The sequence below is a fragment of the Carcharodon carcharias genome (genome assembly GCF_017639515.1).
Source record: "Carcharodon carcharias isolate sCarCar2 chromosome 37 unlocalized genomic scaffold, sCarCar2.pri SUPER_37_unloc_5, whole genome shotgun sequence".
Taxonomy (NCBI): domain Eukaryota; kingdom Metazoa; phylum Chordata; class Chondrichthyes; order Lamniformes; family Lamnidae; genus Carcharodon; species Carcharodon carcharias.
The window spans coordinates 100,801-126,218 of NW_024470770.1; the positions used below are offsets into that span (position 1 = coordinate 100,801).

The window sequence follows — 25,418 nt, forward strand, 5'->3', positions numbered from 1 at the left end:
TTCGGATACGGAGTCCGGGACTGTGCGTGGTAACTCCGAGTGTGGGATACGGAGACCGCGAAGTGCGCGGTAACTCCGAATGTCGGATACGGAGACCGGGACTGTGCGCGGTTACTCCGACTGTGGGATATGGAGACCGGGACTGTGCGCGGTATCTCCGAGTGTTACATAAAGAGACCTGGACTGTGCGCGGTAACTCCAACTGTGGGATCGAGAGACCGGAACTGTGCACGGTAACTCCGAATGTGAGTTAGGGAGACTGGGACTGTGCACAGTAACTCCGAATGTGGGATAGAGAGACCGGGACTGTGCGTGGTAACTCCATTTGTGGGATGGAGAGACCGGAACTGTGCACGGTAACTCCGAATTTGGGATAGAGAGACTGGGACTGTGCACGGTAACTCCGAGTGTGGGATACGGAGACCGCGACTGTGCGCGGTAACTCCGAGTGTGGGATAGAGAGACCGGGACTGTGCACAGTAGCTTCAAGTGTTGGATAGAGAGACCGGGACTGTGCGCGGTAACTCCGAGTGTGGGATAGAGAGATTGGGACTGTGCACGTTTACTCCGAGTGTGGGATACGGAGACCGGAACTGTGCACGGTAACTCCGAGTGTGGGAGAGAGAGACCGGGACTGTGCACGGTAACTCCGAGTGTGGGATACGGAGACCGGGACTGTGTGCGCTAACTCCGACTGTGGGATAGAGAGACTGGGACTGCGCGTGCTAACTCCGAGTGTTCCATACGGAGGACGGGTCTGTGCTTGGTAACTCCGAGTGTTGGATACGGAGACTGGGACTGTGCACGGTAACTCCGAGTGTGGGATAGAGAGACCGGGACTGTGCACGGTATCTCCAAATGTGGGATACGGAGTCTGGGACTGTGCGCAGTAACTCCGAGTGTGGGATAGAGATACCCGAACTGTGTGCGGTAACTGCGAGTGTGGGATGGAGAGACCGGGACTGTGCACGGTAACTCCGAGTGTGGGACAGCGAGACCGGGACTGTGCGCGGTAAATCCGAGTGTGGGATAGAGAGACCGGGACTGTGCGCGGTAACTCCGAGTGTGGGATTGCGAGACCGGGACTGTGCACGGTAAATCCGAGTGTGGGATAGAGAGACCGGGACTGTGCACGGTAACTCCGATTGTGGGATTGCGAGACCGGGACTGTGCACGGTAAATCCGAGTGTGGGATACGGAGACCGGGATTGTGCTCGGTAACTCCGAGTGTTTGATACGGAGACTGGGACTGTGCACGTTATCTCCGAGTGTAGGATACGGATTCCGGGAAGTGCGCGGTAACTCCGAATGTGGGATACGGAGACCGGGACTGTGCGCGGTACCTCCGAATGTCGGATACGGAGACCGGGACTCTACGCGGTAACTCCGAGTGTGGGATAGAGATACCGGGACTGTGCACGGTAACTCCGAGTGTGGGATACGGAGACCGGGACTGTGCACGGTTACTCCGAGTGTGGGATAGAGAGACCGGGACTGTGCATGGTAACTCCGAGTGTGGAATAGAGAGACTGGGAATGTGCACGGTAACTCCGAGTGTGGGATATGGCGACAGGGACTGTGCGCGGTAACTCCAAGTGTGGTTTAGAGAGACTGGGACTGCGTGCGGTAACTTCGAGTGTGGGTTACGGTGACCGGGACTGTGCACGGTAACTCTGAATGTTGGATACGGAGACCTGGACTCTGCGCGGTAACTCCGAGTGTGGGATAGAGAAACCGGGACTGTGCATGGTAACTCCGAGTTTCGGATACGGAGTCCGGGACTGTGCGTGGTAACTCCGAGTGTGGGATACGGAGACCGCGAAGTGCGCGGTAACTCCGAATGTCGGATACGGAGACCGGGACTGTGCGCGGTTACTCCGACTGTGGGATATGGAGACCGGGACTGTGCGCGGTATCTCCGAGTGTTACATAAAGAGACCTGGACTGTGCGCGGTAACTCCAACTGTGGGATCGAGAGACCGGAACTGTGCACGGTAACTCCGAATGTGAGTTAGGGAGACTGGGACTGTGCACAGTAACTCCGAATGTGGGATAGAGAGACCGGGACTGTGCGTGGTAACTCCATTTGTGGGATGGAGAGACCGGAACTGTGCACGGTAACTCCGAATTTGGGATAGAGAGACTGGGACTGTGCACGGTAACTCCGAGTGTGGGATACGGAGACCGCGACTGTGCGCGGTAACTCCGAGTGTGGGATAGAGAGACCGGGACTGTGCACAGTAGCTTCAAGTGTTGGATAGAGAGACCGGGACTGTGCGCGGTAACTCCGAGTGTGGGATAGAGAGATTGGGACTGTGCACGTTTACTCCGAGTGTGGGATACGGAGACCGGAACTGTGCACGGTAACTCCGAGTGTGGGAGAGAGAGACCGGGACTGTGCACGGTAACTCCGAGTGTGGGATACGGTGACCGGGACTGTGTGCGCTAACTCCGACTGTGGGATAGAGAGACTGGGACTGCGCGTGCTAACTCCGAGTGTTCCATACGGAGGACGGGTCTGTGCTTGGTAACTCCGAGTGTTGGATACGGAGACTGGGACTGTGCACGGTAACTCCGAGTGTGGGATAGAGAGACCGGGACTGTGCACGGTATCTCCAAATGTGGGATACGGAGTCTGGGACTGTGCGCAGTAACTCCGAGTGTGGGATAGAGATACCCGAACTGTGTGCGGTAACTGCGAGTGTGGGATGGAGAGACCGGGACTGTGCACGGTAACTCCGAGTGTGGGATAGAGAGACCGGGACTGTGCGCGCTAACTCCGAGTGTTGGTTAGAGAGACCTGGTCTGTGCGCGTTTACTCCGAGTGTGGGATAGAGAGACCGGGACTGTGCACGGTAACTCCAAGTGTGGGATACGGAGACCGGGACTGTGCGCAGTAACTCCGAGTGTGGGATAGAGAGACCGGGACTGTGCACGGTATCTCCAAATGTGGGATACGGAGTCCGGGACTGTGCGCAGTAACTCCGAGTGTGGGATAGAGATACCCGAACTGTGTGCGGTAACTGCGAGTGTGGGATAGAGAGACCGGGACTGTGCACGGTAACTCCAAGTGTGGGATACGGAGACCGGGACTGTGCGCAGTAACTCCGAGTGTGGGATAGAGAGACTGGGACTGTGCACAGTAACTCCAAGTGTGGGATAGAGATACCCGAACTGTGTGCGGTAACTCCGAGTGTTGGATAGAGAGACCGGAACTTTGCACGGTAACTCAGAGTGTGGGATAGAGTGACCGGAACTGTGCGCGGTAACTCCGAGATTCTCTGAACCATGACTCGATTCAAGTTTTTGATAGATGAAGTTCAAATTATAATGGGGATTTTTTTTTACATGCTGAGATGCCAATGCTGAGTATAACTTGTGGGATATCAAACCTGATCTATAACCGAAATCTCCAAACTGCTTTGTCCTGAAATTAACTGGGCTCATGGTTCTTGTCCTGACAAGAGTCAGGACGATTCCCATTTTCACTGCCTTCTCTGCGTACAATACCACCAACCCCTGACCCCCGAGCCCCCTAACCCCATCCCGGACACTCCACCATTTCAGGACACGATCTCTTGCAGAATGCGGAGAGTTTGAATCTACCATTTGGATTTTCCCTTCTACCCATTTCCAGGTTCACAACTGGGTTTATTTTCATCTGCCGGATGTGGGTGACCACCACCACCACCATCCAGCCCTCCGTGACCAACACCACCACCATCCAGCCCTCCGTGACCAACACCACCACCATCCAGCCCCCCGTGACCAACACCACCACCATTCAGCCCCCTGTGACCAACACCACCACCATCCAGCCCCCCCGTGACCAACACCACCACCATCCAGCCCTCCGTGACCAACACCACCACCATCCAGCCCTCCGTGACCAACACCACCACCATCCAGCCCTCCGTGACCAACACCACCACCATCCAGCCCCTCGTGACCACCACTACCATCCAGCCCCCTGTGACCAACACCACCACCATCCAGCCCCCCATGACCACCACCACTACCATCCAGCCCCCTGTGACCAACACCACCACCATCCAGCCCCCCGTGACCACCACCATCCAGCCCCCCTGTGACCAACACCACAACCATCCAGCACCGCCGTGACCAACACCACCACCATCCAGCCCCCCGTGACCAATACCATTACCATCCGTGAGCAACACCACTACCAACACCCCATGACCAACACCACCACCATCCAGCCCCCCCGTGTCCAACACCACCACCATGCAGCCCCCCATGATCAACACCACCACCATCCAGCCCCTTGTGACCACCACCACCACCATCCAGCCCCCCGAGACCAACACCACCACCATCCAGCCCCCCGTGACCAACACCACCACCATCCAGCCCTCCGTGACCAACACCACCACCATCCAGCCCCCTGTGACCAACACCACCACCATCCAGCCCCCCGTGACCATCACCATCCAGCCCCCCTGTAACCAACACCACAACCATCCAGCACCGCCGTGACCAACACCACCACCATCCAGCCCCCCATGATCAACACCACCACCATCCAGCCCCTTGTGACCACCACCACCACCATCCAGCCCCCCGAGACCAACACCACCACCATCCAGCCCCCCGTGACCAATACCATCACCATCCAGCCCCCCGTGACCAACACCACCACCATCCAGCCCCTTGTGACCACCACCACCACCATCCAGCTCTCCGTGCGCAACACCACCACCATCCAGCCCCCTGTGACCACCACCACCACCATCCAGCCCCCTGTGACCAACGCCACCACCATCCAGCCCCCCGAGACAAACACCACCACCATCCAGCCCCCCGTGACCAACACCACCACCATCCAGCCCTCCGTGAGCAACACCACCACCATCCAGCCCCCTATGACCACCACCACCACCATCCAGCCCTCCGTGAGCAACACCACCACCATCCAGCCCCCCGTGACCAACACCACCACCATCCAGCCCCCCGTGACCAACACCACCACCATCCAGCCCCCCGTGACCAACACCACCATCATCCAGCCGCCCGTGACCAACACCACCACCATCCAGCCCCCCGTGACCAACACCACCACCATTCAGCCCACCGTGACCACCACCACCACCATTCAGCCCCCCGTGACCAACACCACCACCATCCAGTCCCCCGTGACCACCACCACCACCATCCAGCCCCCCGTGACCAACACTAACACCCACCGCACCCCCTGTCCCATCCACCTGATTGTCTGAGTCTCTAAAAACAGTATTGAGGAATTGAAGGTGAAGGTTAAATAAACTATTGGGTATGTCCGAATGTTGAATCTGTGTGCCCCCTCACAACATTCTCCAATTAACAAGGCAAATGGTGTGTCAGCCTTTGGGATCGAAGAACACGTAAAGGATCTGATAACAGGCGCTGTCCGGAAATCAGCCTCTTTTTCAAGCCGCCCCACGTGACCCTTTACTGTTATTGAACGTGTGAAATATCGGCTTCCACGGTGAGGTGCTGCCTTGGCGCGATGGTTCGCTGACTGGTTATCTGCAGAGCCGCCTGCCTTTTCCTGGGTTCCCAGTGGTCCGAGCGACCCTTGACCCCACCTGACCTGGCCCAAACCCCGCCCGACCCGAAATCCGACAGAGACTCGGTCCCAAAGATTGGCAGCTTCCGGGCACTGTACCTGCATTAGATTAGGGAAGTCTGACAGTAATTATGGAGGAGATTGGTGAGGTCACCCCTGGAGCTCTGTGGCCAGTTTTGACCTCCTTACCCCATGGAAGGATGTATTGGTGCGCTGAGGGAGTGCAACGCTGGCTGGCTCCTGGGATGAGGAGGCTGTCCCATGAGCAGAGACAGGCCAAACGGGGTCTTTATTCTTTGACGTTTAGAAGAGCGAGAGGTGATCTCATTGGAACATGCCTAATTTTGAAGTGGTTTAACAGGGTAGATGCCGATAGATTGTTTTCCCCTGGCTGGGGTATCACAAACATAAGTGACATGGTCTAGGGGTAAAGTGTCATTCATTTAGGACTGAGATGAGGAGGAATTTCTTCACTCAGAGGGAGATGAATCTACCCCAGAGGCTGTGGAGGATCAGTCACTGAGTATCTTCAAGACTCACGTCAAGATATTTTTAGGAAATTGAGGGATATAGGGATAGGGTGGGGAAAGTTTTTTATTCATTCACAGGATGTGGGCTTCACTGGCTGGGTTCAGCATTTGTTGCCCATCCCTAATTGCCCCTTGAGAAGGTGGTGGTGAGCTGCCTTCTTGAGCCACTGCAGTCCATGTGGTGTAGGTACACCCACCGTGTTGTTAGGGAGGGAGTTCCAGGATTTTGACCCAGTGACAGTGAAGGAATGGCCGATATATTTCCAAGTCAGGATGGTGAGTGACTTGGAGGGGAACTTCCAGGTGGTGGTGTTCCCATCTATCTGCTGCCCTTGTACTTCTAGATGGTAGTGGTCGTGGGTTTGGAAGGTGCTGTCTAAGGAGCCTTGGTGAGTTCCTGCAGTGCATCTTGTAGATGGTACACACACTGCTGCTACTGTGTGTCAGTGGAATTGAGGGAGAAGGTCAGCCATTATCTTATTGGAGGATAGAGAAGGCCAGGAGGGAGACAATAAGCAGGGAACTATAGGCCAGTCAGCCTAAAATCTGTGGTTGGGAAAATGCTAGAGTCCATTATTAAGGAAGAAATAGCAGGACATTTCGAAAGGCTTAACACAATCAAACAGAGTCAGCATGGTTTTGTGAAAGGGAAATCATGTTTGACAAATTTGCCAGAGCTCTTTGAGGATTTAACAAGCAGAGTTGGTAAAGGGGAACCGGTAGATGTAGTGCATCTGGATTTCCAGAAGGAAATTGATAAGGTGCCACATAAAAGGTTATTGCACAAGATAGGAGCTCACGGTATTGGGGGTAATGTATTAGCATGGATTGAGGATTGGTTAACACACACAAGACAGAGAGTTGGGATTAATGGGTCTTTTTCAGGTTGGAAAGACGTAACTAGTGGTGTGCCACAAGGATCAGTCCTAGGGCCTCTATTATTTACTATCTATATTAATGACTTGGAGGAGGGGGCAGAGTGTAATGTATCCAAATTTCTGACGATACAAAAATAGGTGGGAGGGCGTGTTATGATGAGGACATGTTGTGATGAGGACGTAAGGAATCTGCAAGGGGATATAGATAGGCTGAGTGAGTGGACAAAAACTTGGCAGATGGAGTTTAATGTAGGAAAGTGAGGTCATGTACTTTGGTAGGAAGAATCAAAAGGCAGACTATTATTTAAATGGAGAGAGACTCCAAAAAAGTGCAGCACAGAGGGATCTGGGTGTTCTTGTGCATGCAACACAAAAAGTTAGCATGTAGGTGCAGCAAGTAATTAAGAAGGCAAATAGAATTTTGGCCTGTATTGCTAGGGGGTTGGTGTTTAAAAATAGGGAAGTCTTGATACTACTGTACAGGGTGTTGGTGAGGCCGCACCTGGAGTACTGTGTACAGCTTTGGTTCCCGTATTTAAGAAAGGATTTACTGGCATTGGAGGCAGTTTGAAAGACATTCACTAGGCTGATTCCTGGGATGAAGGCGTTGACTTATCAAGAACGGCTAAAAAGGTTAGGCCTTTATTCATTAGAGATTAGAAGAATGAGGGGTGATCTTATTGAAACGCACAAGATTCTGAGGGGGCTTGACAGGGTGGATGTTGAGAAGATGCTTCCACTGGTGGGGGAATCTCCAACTAGGGGACATAGTTACAGAATAAGGGGACAGTCATTTAAAACTGAGATGCGAAGGAATTTCTTCTCTCAGAGGGTAGGGAATGTCTGGAATTCTCTACCTCAGATCACTAAGTATTTAAAGAGGAGGTAGATGGATTTTTGAAATATTGGGGAGTTGAGGGCTATGAGGAGCTGGCACGAGAGGAGTTGAGGCCTGGGGTAGATCTTAGTGAATGGGTGGGGCAGGTTTGAGGGGCTGAATGGCCAGCTCCTGCTCCTATTTCAGATATTCTTAGCAATGAAGATTGCATGGATTTTGCAAAGGGTGGAGAATTGTTCACGGTGCGGGCACCAACACACAAAGGGACCTTCCTTCCCTCCCCCCTCCTCACTGGGACAACTCCAAATGGGACATCCTTGGTCCTGCCAAAGACGAGGAGATGTAGACAAGCGGACAAAGAGTGGGGAGGGATGGAAATTCAGGCAGGCGCTGAACAGAGAGAGGCTCCTTGATACTTTCCAAGCTGTTGCTGGACTGCAGAGTTTAAATTCGGCATCAATATTTACAGCAAAGAATCTGAAACCAAAACAGTGCTTTTCCCTGACACGCCAGCCACACGTTAACCCCCACACACACACCCCCCCCACAGCCCCCGATCCACTGCCAAGCTGAGCTCTCGCAGGGTGAGAGAGTAAGACATACAGCTTTCTCGAAGTGTTTATACAATCTCACACACATAACATTCCATGGAGAAATTCAGAGACTGAGAGAGTGCAGACATCTGCAAATACTCCCCGGGTTATTGCACCAATTCACAACAACCATCACCCCAGCATTGGCTTCAGCTGCCTGGGGCCCAGAGCTCTGGAATTCCCTCCCTAATCCTCTCCGCCTCTCTCTCTCTCTCTCTCTCCTCCTTTAAGATGCTCCTTAAAACCGGCCTCTCTGTGACCGAGCTTTTGCTCCCCTGTCCCTAATATCTCCGGATGTGGCTCAGGGTCAGATTCTGTCTGCATCAATGCGTGTGGGACCCGTACCCCAGTGAGAGTCAGTGTGTGTGGGACCCGTACCCCAATGAGAGTCAGTGTGTGTGGGACCCGTACCCCAGTGAGAGTCAGTGTGTGTGGGACCCGTACCCCAGTGAGAGTCAGTGTGTGTGGGACCCATACCCCAGTGAGAGTCAGTGTGTGTGGGACCTGTACCCCAGTGAGAGTCAGTGTGTGTGTGGGACCCATACCCCAGTGAGAGTCAGTGTGTGTGGGACCCGTATCCCAGTGAGAGTCAGCGTTTGAAGGGGGAAGAGTTTCCGTGAAATGGGAGTTTGATTTTGAAGGATTTGGAAATGGATATAAAGCCGGTTTATTTTAAGAACGGCATCTGGGCCTTTACTGTTGACCCTGGCTGGAAAACAAACACGCTTCCCTTTTTAAATCGGTCGCTTCCAAAATATTTCACTAGCTGTTTATTTTGGATTAACCCCTTTCTGTGCCGCGGCCCTGATGGTCCTTGTGCAGAGACCCCTCCTCAGGCTGCACTCCCAAAGGCCTCTGGGCCTAGCTCCTGGCGTGTCTGACCCCGGAGAGGAGGCACAGGAGGTGCTGTTTGTTATTGGTGTACCAGCTCGGTGTTAACTGTCTCTTCAATCTCTTTTTTCCTGTTAAGGAATCCATGAGTTCCCGGATGACGTCTTCACCGAAGAGGAGAGACAAAATGGAGCCTTTTTACTGCATGTTTTCTGTGTAAGGAGACCTGTTTGTCTGTCTACTACGGGGGACACTCTCGCCATCCCCTTTCTCTGTCACTCCACTATCCAGTTATGCCCCCTTTCTTTCTTGAAGGTACCACCCCAATACTGATCCCCTGGGATGATTATCCCCCTCACTGTCAGGACGTGGGTGTCACTGGCTGGGCCAGTGTCCCTTACCCGTCCCTAACTGCCCCCCCCCCGAGAAGCCCTTCAAAATCAGGAAGGGTTTGGACAGAGTGAATGAGGAGAAAGTGTTCCCAGTGTCAGGAGGGTCGGTAACCAGAGGGGACACAGATTGAAGAGAATCGTTAATAGAGCCAGAGGGGGAGATGAGGAGAATGTTTTTTTTTACACAGCGAGTTGTTGTGATCTGGAAGGCGCTGCCTGAAAGGGCGGTGGAAGCAGATTCAGTAGGAACTTTCAAAAGGGGGGGAATCGGATAAATACTCGGAGAGGAGAAATTTGCAGGACTGTGGGGGGGAGAGAGAGAGTGGGGGAGGAGGAGTGGGGACTAGTTGGATAGATCTTTCAAAGGGCTAGCACAGGCTTGATGGGCTGAATGGCCTCCATTGAGTCTTTGTGGATCTCAGAAGCATTGGCATTTAATTGGGTTGAATTAATAATTTAATTATTAGTCAATCAGTTTTAATGATTAACTTTGAAACCTTTTTTTCTTCCCCAAGGCGATGTACATGTTCTATGCATTGGCTCTTGTGTGCGATGACTATTTTGTCCCCTCGTTGGAGAAGATTTGCGAGGTAAGTGTTACTCGCCCACAATGTGGATAATCCAGTCAGTAAAAGGTCTCCAGCAAGGAAACACACGGTCAGCATGGCTGTAGCATACAGTTAACGGCCGCCTGTCAACTCAACAACCTACAGCCCTGGGAGTGTTTGATGGGGACAGTGTAGAGGGAGATTTACTCTGTATCTAACCCCGTGCTGTACCTGCCCTGGGAGTGTTTGATGGGGACGGTGTAGAGGGAGCTTTACTCTGTATCTAACCCCGTGCTGTACCTGTCCTGGGAGTGTTTGATGGGGACAGTGTAGAGGGAACTTTACTCTGTATCTAACCCCGTGCTGTACCTGTCCTGGGAGTGTTTGATGGGGACAGTGTAGAGGGAGCTTTACTCTGTATCTAACCCCGTGCTGTACCTGTCCTGGGAGTGTTTGATGGGGACAGTGTAGAGGGAGATTTACTCTGTATCTAACCCCGTGCTGTACCTGTCCTGGGAGTGTTTGATGGGGACAGTGTAGAGAGAGCTTTACTCTGTATCTAACCCCGTGCTGTACCTGTCCTGGGAGTGTTTGATGGGGACAGTGTAGAGAGAGCTTTACTCTGTATCTAACCCCGTGCTGTACCTGTCCTGGGAGTGTTTGATGGGGACAGTGTAGAGGGAGATTTACTCTGTATCTAACCCCGTGCTGTACCTGTCCTGGGAGTGTTTGATGGGGACGGTGTAGATGGTGCTTTACTCTGTATCTAACCCCGTGCTGTACCTGTCCTGGGAGTGTTTGATGGGGACAGTGTAGAGGGAGCTTTACTCTGTATCTCACCCCGTGCTGTACCTGTCCTGGGAGTGTTTGATGGGGACAGTGTAGAGAGAGCTTTACTCTGTATCTAACCCCGTGCTGTACCTGTCCTGGGAGTGTTTGATGGGGACGGTGTAGAGGGAGCTTTACTCTGTATCTAACCCCGTGCTGTACCTGTCCTGGGAGTGTTTGATGGGGACAGTCTAGAGTGAGCTTTACTCTGTATCTAACCCCGTGCTGTACCTGTCCTGGGAGTGTTTGGTGGGGACAGTGTAGAGGGATCTTTACTCTGTATCTAACCCCGTGCTGTACCTGTCCTGATGTGACACTGTGTAAAACACAATGTAAACATAGACCATGCTAATTCTGACAGACATTCCTGTCCTGGATCGAGTGGATTGGCCGGAGGTGGGATTGTATAGAATGTGCCGCTGAGGGAGCAGAGCTGCTCCCAGTGACTCCCGTCGCTCGTCGGTTCGACAGGGCCGATACTGCCTCCTCTGGACTTCGGAACACCGGGGGGGGGACAGAGCCTCGGGATAAGGGGTCCACCACTTCGGACCGAGCGGAGGAGAAACGTCCGCCCTGGGAGGGTGGTGAATCTTTTGGAATTCACTGCCGCAGAGGTTTGTGAATGATCCGCCGTTCACTACGTTCAAGGCATAGCCCACTCGGGCACTGAGGGGACACTATATGGGGAATGGACTGGAAGTTGGCGCTGAGGCTGAGGATCAGCAGGAGGCTCGAGGGGCTGAATGGACCCCTTGCTGCTCCTCCTATACTGGATGTCCTTCCGGTGAGTCGCTCTGGCCCACTTTGTGGGAAGGGTGTCACTGGGCTGGAAGCTGCTCACTAAACTGGATCTTATAGTCTGTGCGGTTCCACGATAATTAGTATTGAGATTCGGAAGGAGATGAGAATATTAATTAACTGAGAACGGAAATCCCCTTGGTCTCAGTGAACCTGCTACTGATTGTTTGACATCTGCGGGTGTCCCTGCCCTCATGTTGCTGACAGTTTAAGACTTTGTTTTGCAGCATCTCCAACTGAGTGAAGATGTGGCTGGAGCGACATTTATGGCAGCTGGGAGCTCAGCACCAGAGCTGTTTACCTCTCTGATTGGTATGTCTGCCTCTAATACTGTGTCAGTGTAAATATACCGGAGCACAGGCCCAAAGCAACTGGCTGGGGATAGAAACTGTCCTTCCTGGCTTGTGAGAGGGTGAGTGTGTGTGAGAGACTGAACGTGTAGGAGTGAGAGTGTGTGAGAGTGTGAATGTGTAGGTGTGAGAGTGTGTGAGAGTGTGAATGTGTAGGTGTGAGAGTGTGAATGTGTAGGTGTGAGAGTGTGTGAGAGTGTGAATGTGTAGGTGTGAGAGTGTGTGAGAGTGTGAATGTGTAGGTGTGAGAGTGTGTGAGAGTGTGAACATGTAGGTGTGAGAGTGTGTGAGAGTGTGAATGTGTAGGTGTGAGAGTGTGTGAGAGGGTGAATGTGTAGGTGTGAGAGTGTGTGAGAGTGTAAATGTGTAGGTGTGAGAGTGTGTGAGAGTGTAAATGTGTAGGTGTGAGAGTGTGTGAGAGTGTGAATGTGTAGGTGTGAGAGTGTGTGAAAGTGTGAATGTGTAGGTGTGAGTGTGTGAGAGGGTGAATGTGCAGGTGTGAGTGTGTGAGAGTGTGAATGTGTAGGTGTGAGAGTGTGTGAGAGTGTGAATGTGTAGGTGTGAGAGTGTGTGAGAGTGTGAATGTGTAGGTATGAGAGTGTGTGAGAGGGTGAATGTGTAGGTGTGAGAGTGTGTGAGAGTGTGAATGTGTAGGTGTGAGTGTGTGAGAGGGTGAATGTGTAGGTGTGAGTGTGTGAGAGTGTGAATGTGTAGGTGTGAGAGTGTGAATGTGTAGGTGTGAGAGTGTGTGAGAGTGTAAATGTGTAGGTGTGAGAGTGTGTGAGAGTGTGAATGTGTAGGTGTGAGTGTGTGAGAGGGTGAATGTGTAGGTGTGAGTGTTTGAGAGTGTGAATGTGTAGGTGTGAGAATGTGTGAGTGTGAATGTGTAGGTGTGAGAATGTGTGAGAGTGTGAATGTGTAGGTATGAGAGTGTGTGAGAGAATGAACGTGTAGGTGTGAGAGTGTGTGAGAGTGTGAACGTGTAGGTGTGGGAGTGTGTGAGAGGGTGAATGTGTAGGTGTGAGAGTGTGTGAGTGAATGTGTAGGTGTGAGAGTGTGTGAGAGTGTAAATGTGTAGGTGTGAGAGTGTGTGAGAGTGTGAATGTGTAGGTGTGAGTGTGTGAGAGTGTGAATGTGTAGGTGTGAGAATGTGAATGTGTAGGTGTGAGAATGTGTGAGAGTGTGAATGTGTAGGTATGAGAGTGTGTGAGAGAATGAACGTGTAGGTGTGAGAGTGTGTGAGAGTGTGAACGTGTAGGTGTGAGAGTGTGTGAGAGGGTGAATGTGTAGGTGTGAGAGTGTGTGAGAGTATGAATGTGTAGGTGTGAGAGTGTGTGAGTGAATGTGTAGGTGTGAGAGTGTGTGAGAGTATGAATGCGTAGGTGTGAGAGTGTGTGAGAGTGTGAATGTGTAGGTGTGAGAGTGTGTGAGAGGGTGAATGTGTAGGTGTGAGAGTGTGTGAGAGTGTGAATGTTTAGGTGTGAGAGTGTGTGAGTGAATGTGTAGATGTGAGAGTGTGTGAGAGTGTGAATGTGTAGGTGTGAGAGTGTGTGAGTGAATGTGTAGGTGTGAGAGTGTGTGAGTGAATGTGTAGATGTGAGAGTGTGTGAGAGGGTGAATGTGTAGGTGTGAGAGTGTGTGAGAGGGTGAATGTGTAGGTGTGAGAGTGTGTGAGAGTGTGAATGTGTAGGTGTGAGAGTGTGTGAGAGTGTGAATGTGTAGGTGTGAGAGCATGTGAGAATGTGAATGTGTAGGTGTGAGAGTGTGTGAGAGTGTGAATGTGTAGGTGTGAGAGTGTGAATGTGTAGGTGTCAGAGTGTGTGAGAGAGTGAATGTGTAGGTGTGAGAGTGTGAACGTGTAGGTGTGAGAGAGTGTGAGAGGGTGAATGTGTAGGTGTGAGAGTGTGTGAGAGTATGAATGTGTAGGTGTGAGAGAGTGTGAGTGAATGTGTAGGTGTGAGAGTGTGTGAGAGTATGAATGCGTAGGTGTGAGAGTGTGTGAGAGTGTGAATGTGTAGGTGTGAGAGTGTGTGAGAGGGTGAATGTGTAGGTGTGAGAGTGTGTGAGAGTGTGAATGTTTAGGTGTGAGAGTGTGTGAGTGAATGTGTAGATGTGAGAGTGTGTGAGAGTGTGAATGTGTAGGTGTGAGAGTGTGTGAGTGAATGTGTAGGTGTGAGAGTGTGTGAGTGAATGTGTAGATGTGAGAGTGTGTGAGAGGGTGACTGTGTAGGTGTGAGAGTGTGTGAGAGGGTGAATGTGTAGGTGTGAGAGTGTGTGAGAGTGTGAATGTGTAGGTGTGAGAGTGTGTGAGAGTGTGAATGTGTAGGTGTGAGAGCATGTGAGAATGTGAATGTGTAGGTGTGAGAGTGTGTGAGAGTGTGAATGTGTAGGTGTGAGAGTGTGAATGTGTAGGTGTCAGAGTGTGTGAAAGAGTGAATGTGTAGGTGTGAGAGGGTGAATGTGTAGGTGTGAGAGTGTGAACGTGTAGGTGTGAGAGAGTGTGAGTGAATGTGTAGGTGTGAGAGTGTGTGGGAGGGTGAATGTGTAGCTGTGAGAGTGTGTGAGAGTGTGAATGTGTAGGTGTGAGAGCATGTGAGAATGTGAATGTGTAGGTGTGAGAGTGTGTGAGAGAGTGAATGTGTAGGTGTGAGAGGGTGAATGTGTAGGTGTGAGAGTGTGAATGTGTAAGTGTGAGAGTGTGTGAGAGTGTGAATGTGTAGGTGTGAGAGAGTGTGAGTGAATGTGTAGGTGTGAGAGTGTGTGAGAGTGTGAACGTGTAGGTGCGAGAGTGTGAGTGAATGTGTAGGTGTGAGAGTGTGAATGTGTAGGTGTGAGAGTGTGTGGGAGGGTGAATGTGTAGCTGTGAGAATGTGTGAGAGTGTGAATGTGTAGGTGTGAGAGTGTGTGAGAGGGTGAATGTGTAGGTGTGAGAGTGTGTGAGAGGGTGAATGTGTAGGTGTGAGAGTGTGTGAGTGAATGTGTAGATGTGAGAGTGTGTGAGAGGGTGAATGTGTAGGTGTGAGAGTGTGTGAGAGGGTGAATGTGTAGGTGTGAGAGTGTGTGAGAGTGTGAATGTGTAGGTGTGAGAGTGTGTGAGAGTGTGAATGTGTAGGTGTGAGAGCATGTGAGATTGTGAATGTGTAGGTGTGAGAGTGTGTGAGAGTGTGAATGTGTAGGTGTGAGAGTGTGAATGTGTAGGTGTCAGAGTGTGTGAAAGAGTGAATGTGTAGGTGTGAGAGGGTGAATGTGTAGGTGTGAGAGTGTGAACGTGTAGGTGTGAGAGAGTGTGAGTGAATGTGTAGGTGTGAGAGTGTGTGGGAGGGTGAATGTGTAGCTGTGAGAGTGTGTGAGAGTGTGAATGTGTAGGTGTGAGAGCATGTGAGAATGTGAATGTGTAGGTGTGAGAGTGTGTGAGAGAGTGAATGTGTAGGTGTGAGAGGGTGAATGTGTAGGTGTGAGAGTGTGAATGTGTAAGTGTGAGAGTGTGTGAGAGTGTGAATGTGTAGGTGTGAGAGAGTGTGAGTGAATGTGTAGGTGTGAGAGTGTGTGAGAGTGTGAACGTGTAGGTGCGAGAGTGTGAGTGAATGTGTAGGTGTGAGAGTGTGAATGTGTAGGTGTGAGAGTGTGTGGGAGGGTGAATGTGTAGCTGTGAGAATGTGTGAGAGTGTGAATGTGTAGGTGTGAGAGCATGTGAGAATGTGAATGTGTAGGTGTGAGAGTGTGTGAGAGTGTGTGAGAGAGGGTGAGATGTGTGAGAGTGTGAATGTGTAGGTGTGAGAGTGTGTGAGAGAGTGAATGTGTAGGTGTGAGAGGGTGAATGTGTAGGTGTGAGAGTGTGAATGTGTAAGTGTGAGATTGTGAATGTGTAGGTGTGAGAGGGTGAATGTGTAGGTGTGAGAGTGTGAATGTGTAAGTGTGAGAGTGTGTGAGAGTGTGAATGTGTAGGTGTGAGAGTGTATGAGAGTGTGTGAGAGTGTGTGAGAGTGTGTGAGAGTGTGAATGTGTAGGTGTGAGAGTGTGTGAGAGTGTGAATGTGTAGGTGTGAGAGTGTGTGAGTGAATGTGTAGGTGTGAGAGTGTGTGAGTGAATGTGTAGGTGTGAGAGTGTGTGAGAGTGTGAACGTGTAGGTGTGAGAGTGTGTGAGAGTGTGAATGTGTAGGTGTGAGAGTGTGTGAGTGAATGTGTAGGTGTGAGAGTGTGTGAGAATGTGAATGTGTAGGTGTGAGAGTGTGTGAGAGTGTGAATGTGTAGGTGTGAGAGTGTGTGAGAGAGTGAATGCGTAGATGTGAGAGGGTGAATGTGTAGGTGTGAGAGTGTGTGAGAGTGTGAATGTGTAAGTGTGAGAGTGTGTGAGAGTGTGAATTTGTAGGTGTGAGAGTGTGTGAGAGTGTGAATGTGTAGGTGTGAGAGTGTGAATGTGTAGGTGTGAGAGAGTGTGAGAGTGTGAATGTGTTGGTGTGAGAGTGTATGAGAGTGTAAATTTGTAAGTGTGAGAGTGTGAATGTGTAGGTGTGAGAGTGAGTGTGTGAGAGTGTGAATGTGTAGGTGTGAGAGCATGTGAGAGTGTGAATTTGTAGGTGTGAGAGTGTGAATGTGTAGGTGTGAGACTGTATGAGAGTGCATGCGACATTGTGAGAGTGAGTGTGTGCATGAGTATGTGTGTAAGAGTGAGTGAGTGTGTGTGAGTGTGAGAGTGAGTGAGTGTGAGAGTGTGAGTGAGTGTGTGAATGAGTGAGTGAGTGAGCGAGTATGAGTGGATGTGTGTGAGAGTTAGAGTGTGAGAGTGAGTGAGTGTGTGTGTGAGTGAATGTGTGAGTGAGTGTGTGAGTGAGTGATTGTGTGTGTGAGAGAGTGAGAGTGTGTGAGTGAATTTGTGAGTGAGAGTGTGTGAGTAAGTGATTGTGTGAGTGTGAGAGAGTGTGAGAGTGTGTGAGTGAATGTGTGTGTGAGTGAGAGTTTATGAGATTGAGTGTGTGAGAGTGTGAGAGTGAGTGAGTGTGTGTGAGTGTGTGTGAGAGTGAGTGTGTGAGTGAGTGTGAGTGAATGTTTGTGTGAGAGGGAGTGAGTCTGTGTGTGTGTGTGTGTGTGTGAGTGTGTGAGTGAGTGATAGTGTGAGTGTGAGAGAGTGTGAGAGTTTGTGTTTGAGTGTGAGAGTGAGTGAGTGTGTGTATGTGAGTGACTGTGAGTGTGAGAGTGTGAGAATGAGTGAGTGTGTGTGTGTGAGTGATTGTGGAGTGTGAGAGAGGGTGAGAGTTTGTGTGTGAGTGAAGTGTGTGATTGAGCGCGTGTGATGTGAGTGAGTGTGTGAATGAGTTTGAGAGTGAGTGAGTGTGTGTGAGTGAGTGATTGTGTGTGTGAGAGAGTGAGAGTGTGTGAGTGAATTTGTGAGTGAGAGTGTGTGAGTAAGTGATTGTGTGAGTGTGAGAGAGTGTGAGAGTGTGTGACTGAATGTGTGTGTGAGTGAGAGTTTATGAGATTGAGTGTGTGAGAGTGTGAGAGTGAGTGAGTGTGTGTGAGTGTGTGTGAGAGTGAGTGTGTGAGTGAGTGTGAGTGAATGTTTGTGTGAGAGGGAGTGGGTCTGTGTGTGTGTGTGTGTGAGTGTGTGAGTGAGTGATAGTGTGAGTGTGAGAGAGTGTGAGAGTTTGTGTTTGAGTGTGAGAGTGAGTGAGTGTGTGTATGTGAGTGACTGTGAGTGTGAGAGTGTGAGAATGAGTGAGTGTGTGTGTGTGAGTGATTGTGGAGTGTGAGAGAGGGTGAGAGTTTGTGTGTGAGTGAAGTGTGTGATTGAGCGCGTGTGATGTGAGTGAGTGTGTGAATGAGTTTGAGAGTGAGTGAGTGTGTGTGAGTGAGTGATTGTGTGTGTGAGAGAGTGTGAGAGTTGTGTGTGAGTGAGATTGTGTGAGTGAGAGTGTGTGAGTGAGAGTGTGAGAGTAGTGAATGTGTGTGTGTGAGATTGTGAGTGTGTGTGAGTGAGAGTGTGAGTGAGTGTGTGTGTGTGAGTGTGTGAGAGTGAGAGTGTGAGAGTGAGAGTGTGGGAGTGAGGGTGTGTGTGAGTGAGAGTCTGTGAGTGAGTTTGTGAGAGTGAGTGTGTGTGAGTGAGAGTGAGAGTGTGAGTGTGTGTGAGTGAGAGTGTGAGAGTGAGTAAGTGTGTGAGTGAGTGTGTGTGAGTGAGAATGTGTGTGTGAGTGTGTGTGTGTGAGTGAGAGTGAGTGAAAGAGTGTGTGAGTGAGAGTGAGAGAGTGTGTGAGTGAGAGTAAGTGTATGTGTGAGAGAATGTGAGAGTAAGTGTGTGAGTGAGTGAGAGTGTGAGAGTGAGAGAGTGACTGAGAGTGTGAGAGTGAGTAAGTGTGTGCGTGAGTGTGTGTGAGTGAGAGAGTGTGTGTGAGTGAGAGTGTGAGAGTGAGAGAGTGTGTGTGACTGAGAGTAAGTGTGTGAGTGTGAGTGTGAGAGTGAGAGTGAGAGAGTGAGTGTGTGTGAGTGAGAGTATGTGTGTGAGTGTGAGTGTGAGAGTGAGAGCGTGAGTGTGTGTGAGTGAGTGTGTGTGAGTGTGTGAGAGTGAGAGTGTGAGAGTGAGAATGTGAGAGTGAGGGTGTGTGAGAGTGAGTGTGTGTGAGTGAGAGTGTGTGTGAGTGAGTGAGAGTGTGAGAGTAAGTGTGTGAGTGTGTGTGTGTGAGAATGTGTGTGTGTGTGTGAGTGTGAGAGAGTGTGTGTGAGTGAGAGTGTGAGAGAGAGAGTGGGTGTTTGTGAGTGAGTGTGTGTGAGTGTGTGTGAGTGAGAGTGTGTGTGTGCATGTGAGTGAGTGTGTGTGAGTGAGAGTGTGTGTGTGAGTGTTTGAGTGTGTGTGGGTGAGTGAGTATGTGTGAGTCAGAGTGTATGAGTAAGTGTGTGAGTGAGTGTGTGAGTGAGTGTGTGTGAGTGAGAGTGTAAGAGTGAGAGAGTGAGTGTGTGTGAGTGAGAGTGTGTGTGTGCATGTGAGTGAGTGTGTGTGAGTGAGAGTGTGTGTGTGAGTGTTTGAGTGTGTGTGGGTGAGTGAGTGTGTGTGAGTCAGAGTGTATGAGTAAGTGTGTGAGTGAGTGTGTGAGTGAGTGTGTGTGAGTGAGAGTGTAAGAGTGAGAGAGTGAGTGTGTGTGAGTGAGAGTGTGTGAGTGAGTGTGTGAGTAAGTGTGTGAGTGAGAGTGTGTGAGTGAGTGTGTGTGAGTGTGTGAGTGAGTGTTTGCGAATGAGTGTGTGTGAGTGAGATTGTATGAGTAAGTGTGTGAGTGAGTGTGTGAGTGAGTGTGTGTGAGTGAGAGTGTGAGAATGAGAGAGTGAGTGTGTGTGAGTGAGAGTGTGTGAGTGAGTGTGTGAGTGAGAGTGTGTGTGTGAGAGTGTGTGTGTGAGTGAGAGTGAGTGAGAGAGTGTGTGAGTGAGAGTGAGAGACTGTGTGTGAGTGAGAGTAAGTGTGTGTGTGTGTGAGAGTGTGAGAGTAAGTGTGTGAGTGAGTGAGAGTGTGAGAGTGAGAGAGTGAGTGAGAGTGTGAGAGTGAGTAAGTGTGTGAGTGAGTGTGTGCGAGTGAGTGTGTGTGAGTGAGAGTAAGTGTGTGAGTGCGAGAGTGAGAGAGTGTGTGTGGGTGTGTGAGTGAGTGTGTGTGTGAGAGTGAGTAAGTGTGTGAGTGAGATTGTGTGAGTGAGAGTGTGAGAGTGAGTGTGTGTGAGTGAGAGTAAGTGTGTGAGTGTGAGTGTGAGAGTGAAAGAGTGAGTGTGTGTGAGTGACTGTGTGTGAGTGAGTGTGTGAGTAAGTGTGTGAGTGAGAGTGTGTGAGTGAGTGAGTGTGTGAGTGAGTGTGTGTGAGTGAGAGTGTGAGTGTGAGTATGTGTGTGAGTGAGAGTGTGAGAGAGAGAGTGGGTGTTTGTGAGTGAGTGTGTGTGAGTGTGTGTGAGTGAGAGTGTGTGTGTGCATGTGAGTGAGTGTGTGTGAGTGAGAGTGTGTGTGTGAGTGTTTGAGTGTGTGTGGGTGAGTGAGTATGTGTGAGTCAGAGTGTATGAGTAAGTGTGAGTGTGAGTGTGTGAGTGAGTGTGTGTGAGTGAGAGTGTAAGAGTGAGAGAGTGAGTGTGTGTGAGTGAGAGTGTGTGTGTGCATGTGAGTGAGTGTGTGTGAGTGAGAGTGTGTGTGTGAGTGTTTGAGTGTGTGTGGGTGAGTGAGTGTGTGTGAGTGTGTGTGAGAGTGAGTGTGTGAGTGAGTGTGAGTGAATGTTTGTGTGAGAGGGAGTGGGTCTGTGTGTGTGTGTGTGTGAGTGTGTGAGTGAGTGATAGTGTGAGTGTGAGAGTGTGTGAGAGTTTGTGTTTGAGTGTGAGAGTGAGTGAGTGTGTGTATGTGAGTGACTGTGAGTGTGAGAGTGTGAGAATGAGTGAGTGTGTGTGTGTGAGTGATTGTGGAGTGTGAGAGAGGGTGAGAGTTTGTGTGTGAGTGAAGTGTGTGATTGAGCGCATGTGATGTGAGTGAGTGTGTGAATGAGTTTGAGAGTGAGTGAGTGTGTGTGAGTGAGTGATTGTGTGTGTGAGAGAGTGTGAGAGTTGTGTGTGAGTGAGATTGTGTGAGTGAGAGTGTGTGAGTGAGAGTGTGAGAGTAGTGAATGTGTGTGTGTGAGAGTGTGAGTGTGTGTGAGTGAGAGTGTGAGTGAGTGTGTGTGTGTGAGTGTGTGAGAGTGAGAGTGTGAGAGTGAGAGTGTGGGAGTGAGGGTGTGTGTGAGTGAGAGTCTGTGAGTGAGTTTGTGAGAGTGAGTGTGTGTGAGTGAGAGTGAGAGTGTGAGTGTGTGTGAGTGAGAGTGTGAGAGTGAGTAAGTGTGTGAGTGAGTGTGTGTGAGTGAGAATGTGTGTGTGAGTGTGTGTGTGTGAGTGAGAGTGAGTGAAAGAGTGTGTGAGTGAGAGTGAGAGAGTGTGTGAGTGAGAGTAAGTGTATGTGTGAGAGAATGTGAGAGTAAGTGTGTGAGTGAGTGAGAGTGTGAGAGTGAGAGAGTGACTGAGAGTGTGAGAGTGAGTAAGTGTGTGCGTGAGTGTGTGTGAGTGAGAGAGTGTGTGTGAGTGAGAGTGTGAGAGTGAGAGAGTGTGTGTGACTGAGAGTAAGTGTGTGAGTGTGAGTGTGAGAGTGAGAGTGAGAGAGTGAGTGTGTGTGAGTGAGAGTATGTGTGTGAGTGTGAGTGTGAGAGTGAGAGCGTGAGTGTGTGTGAGTGAGTGTGTGTGAGTGTGTGAGAGTGAGAGTGTGAGAGTGAGAATGTGAGAGTGAGGGTGTGTGAGAGTGAGTGTGTGTGAGTGAGAGTGTGTGTGAGTGAGTGAGAGTGTGAGAGTAAGTGTGTGAGTGTGTGTGTGTGTGAGAATGTGTGTGTGTGTGTGAGTGTGAGAGAGAGAGTGGGTGTTTGTGAGTGAGTGTGTGTGAGTGTGTGTGAGTGAGAGTGTGTGTGTGCATGTGAGTGAATGTGTGTGAGTGAGAGTGTGTGTGTGAGTGTTTGAGTGTGTGTGGGTGAGTGAGTGTGTGTGAGTCAGAGTGTATGAGTAAGTGTGTGAGTGAGTGTGTGAGTGAGTGTGTGTGAGTGAGAGTGTAAGAGTGAGAGAGTGAGTGTGTGTGAGTGAGAGTGTGTGTGTGCATGTGAGTGAGTGTGTGTGAGTGAGAGTGTGTGTGTGAGTGTTTGAGTGTGTGTGGGTGAGTGAGTGTGTGTGAGTCAGAGTGTATGAGTAAGTGTGTGAGTGAGTGTGTGAGTGAGTGTGTGTGAGTGAGAGTGTAAGAGTGAGAGAGTGAGTGTGTGTGAGTGAGAGTGTGTGAGTGAGTGTGTGAGTAAGTGTGTGAGTGAGAGTGTGTGAGTGAGTGTGTGTGAGTGTGTGAGTGAGTGTTTGCGAATGAGTGTGTGTGAGTGAGATTGTATGAGTAAGTGTGTGAGTGAGTGTGTGAGTGAGTGTGTGTGAGTGAGAGTGTGAGAATGAGAGAGTGAGTGTGTGTGAGTGAGAGTGTGTGAGTGAGTGTGTGAGTGAGAGTGTGTGTGTGAGAGTGTGTGTGTGAGTGAGAGTGAGTGAGAGAGTGTGTGAGTGAGAGTGAGAGACTGTGTGTGAGTGAGAGTAAGTGTGTGTGTGTGAGAGTGTGAGAGTAAGTGTGTGAGTGAGTGAGAGTGTGAGAGTGAGAGAGTGAGTGAGAGTGTGAGAGTGAGTAAGTGTGTGAGTGAGTGTGTGCGAGTGAGTGTGTGTGAGTGAGAGTAAGTGTGTGAGTGCGAGAGTGAGAGAGTGTGTGTGGGTGTGTGAGTGAGTGTGTGTGTGAGAGTGAGTAAGTGTGTGAGTGAGATTGTGTGAGTGAGAGTGTGAGAGTGAGAGAGTGTGTGTGAGTGAGTGTGTGAGTGAGTGTGTGTGAGTGAGAGTGTGAGTGTGAGTATGTGTGTGAGTGAGAGTGTGAGAGAGAGAGTGGGTGTTTGTGAGTGAGTGTGTGTGAGTGTGTGTGAGTGAGAGTGTGTGTGTGCATGTGAGTGAGTGTGTGTGAGTGAGAGTGTGTGTGTGAGTGTTTGAGTGTGTGTGGGTGAGTGAGTATGTGTGAGTCAGAGTGTATGAGTAAGTGTGTGAGTGAGTGTGTGAGTGAGTGTGTGTGAGTGAGAGTGTAAGAGTGAGAGAGTGAGTGTGTGTGAGTGAGAGTGTGTGTGTGCATGTGAGTGAGTGTGTGTGAGTGAGAGTGTGTGTGTGAGTGTTTGAGTGTGTGTGGGTGAGTGAGTGTGTGTGAGTGTGTGTGAGAGTGAGTGTGTGAGTGAGTGTGAGTGAATGTTTGTGTGAGAGGGAGTGGGTCTGTGTGTGTGTGTGTGTGTGTGAGTGTGTGAGTGAGTGATAGTGTGAGTGTGAGAGTGTGTGAGAGTTTGTGTTTGAGTGTGAGAGTGAGTGAGTGTGTGTATGTGAGTGACTGTGAGTGTGAGAGTGTGAGAATGAGTGAGTGTGTGTGTGTGAGTGATTGTGGAGTGTGAGAGAGGGTGAGAGTTTGTGTGTGAGTGAAGTGTGTGATTGAGCGCGTGTGATGTGAGTGAGTGTGTGAATGAGTTTGAGAGTGAGTGAGTGTGTGTGAGTGAGTGATTGTGTGTGTGAGAGAGTGTGAGAGTTGTGTGTGAGTGAGATTGTGTGAGTGAGAGTGTGTGAGTGAGAGTGTGAGAGTAGTGAATGTGTGTGTGTGAGAGTGTGAGTGTGTGTGAGTGAGAGTGTGAGTGAGTGTGTGTGTGTGAGTGTGTGAGAGTGAGAGTGTGAGAGTGAGAGTGTGGGAGTGAGGGTGTGTGTGAGTGAGAGTCTGTGAGTGAGTTTGTGAGAGTGAGTGTGTGTGAGTGAGAGTGAGAGTGTGAGTGTGTGTGAGTGAGAGTGTGAGAGTGAGTAAGTGTGTGAGTGAGTGTGTGTGAGTGAGAATGTGTGTGTGAGTGTGTGTGTGTGAGTGAGAGTGAGTGAAAGAGTGTGTGAGTGAGAGTGAGAGAGTGTGTGAGTGAGAGTAAGTGTATGTGTGAGAGAATGTGAGAGTAAGTGTGTGAGTGAGTGAGAGTGTGAGAGTGAGAGAGTGACTGAGAGTGTGAGAGTGAGTAAGTGTGTGCGTGAGTGTGTGTGAGTGAGAGAGTGTGTGTGAGTGAGAGTGTGAGAGTGAGAGAGTGTGTGTGACTGAGAGTAAGTGTGTGAGTGTGAGTGTGAGAGTGAGAGTGAGAGAGTGAGTGTGTGTGAGTGAGAGTATGTGTGTGAGTGTGAGTGTGAGAGTGAGAGCGTGAGTGTGTGTGAGTGAGTGTGTGTGAGTGTGTGAGAGTGAGAGTGTGAGAGTGAGAATGTGAGAGTGAGGGTGTGTGAGAGTGAGTGTGTGTGAGTGAGAGTGTGTGTGAGTGAGTGAGAGTGTGAGAGTAAGTGTGTGAGTGTGTGTGTGTGTGAGAATGTGTGTGTGTGTGTGAGTGTGAGAGAGTGTGTGTGAGTGAGAGTGTGAGAGAGAGAGTGGGTGTTTGTGAGTGAGTGTGTGTGAGTGTGTGTGAGTGAGAGTGTGTGTGTGCATGTGAGTGAATGTGTGTGAGTGAGAGTGTGTGTGTGAGTGTTTGAGTGTGTGTGGGTGAGTGAGTGTGTGTGAGTCAGAGTGTATGAGTAAGTGTGTGAGTGAGTGTGTGAGTGAGTGTGTGTGAGTGAGAGTGTAAGAGTGAGAGAGTGAGTGTGTGTGAGTGAGAGTGTGTGTGTGCATGTGAGTGAGTGTGTGTGAGTGAGAGTGTGTGTGTGAGTGTTTGAGTGTGTGTGGGTGAGTGAGTGTGTGTGAGTCAGAGTGTATGAGTAAGTGTGTGAGTGAGTGTGTGAGTGAGTGTGTGTGAGTGAGAGTGTAAGAGTGAGAGAGTGAGTGTGTGTGAGTGAGAGTGTGTGAGTGAGTGTGTGAGTAAGTGTGTGAGTGAGAGTGTGTGAGTGAGTGTGTGTGAGTGTGTGAGTGAGTGTTTGCGAATGAGTGTGTGTGAGTGAGATTGTATGAGTAAGTGTGTGAGTGAGTGTGTGAGTGAGTGTGTGTGAGTGAGAGTGTGAGAATGAGAGAGTGAGTGTGTGTGAGTGAGAGTGTGTGAGTGAGTGTGTGAGTGAGAGTGTGTGTGTGAGAGTGTGTGTGTGAGTGAGAGTGAGTGAGAGAGTGTGTGAGTGAGAGTGAGAGACTGTGTGTGAGTGAGAGTAAGTGTGTGTGTGTGTGAGAGTGTGAGAGTAAGTGTGTGAGTGAGTGAGAGTGTGAGAGTGAGAGAGTGAGTGAGAGTGTGAGAGTGAGTAAGTGTGTGAGTGAGTGTGTGCGAGTGAGTGTGTGTGAGTGAGAGTAAGTGTGTGAGTGCGAGAGTGAGAGAGTGTGTGTGGGTGTGTGAGTGAGTGTGTGTGTGAGAGTGAGTAAGTGTGTGAGTGAGATTGTGTGAGTGAGAGTGTGAGAGTGAGAGAGTGTGTGTGAGTGAGAGTAAGTGTGTGAGTGTGAGTGTGAGAGTGAAAGAGTGAGTGTGTGTGAGTGACTGTGTGTGAGTGAGTGTGTGAGTAAGTGTGTGAGTGAGAGTGTGTGAGTGAGTGAGTGTGTGAGTGAGTGTGTGTGAGTGAGAGTGTGAGTGTGAGTATGTGTGTGAGTGAGAGTGTGAGAGAGAGAGTGGGTGTTTGTGAGTGAGTGTGTGTGAGTGAGAGTGTGTGTGTGCATGTGAGTAAGTGTGTGTGAGTGAGAGTGTGTGTGTGAGTGTTTGAGTGTGTGTGGGTGAGTGAGTATGTGTGAGTCAGAGTGTATGAGTAAGTGTGTGAGTGAGTGTGTGAGTGAG

General features: G+C 50.3%; 1 protein-coding gene across 1 annotated transcript in view; it reads left to right on the forward strand.

The window, feature by feature from the left end:
- Nucleotides 1-4,523: 4,523 nt before the first annotated feature.
- The window catches only part of LOC121274746 (sodium/potassium/calcium exchanger 3-like), a 142,014-nt gene continuing 121,119 nt past the window's right edge, over nt 4,524-25,418 (forward strand). The window contains exons 1-4 of the mRNA XM_041182089.1: nt 4,524-5,063; nt 9,375-9,452; nt 10,144-10,218; nt 12,030-12,114. Coding sequence (XP_041038023.1) covers nt 4,524-5,063; nt 9,375-9,452; nt 10,144-10,218; nt 12,030-12,114 — 778 coding nt within the window. The remainder of the gene's footprint in view (nt 5,064-9,374; nt 9,453-10,143; nt 10,219-12,029; nt 12,115-25,418) is intronic.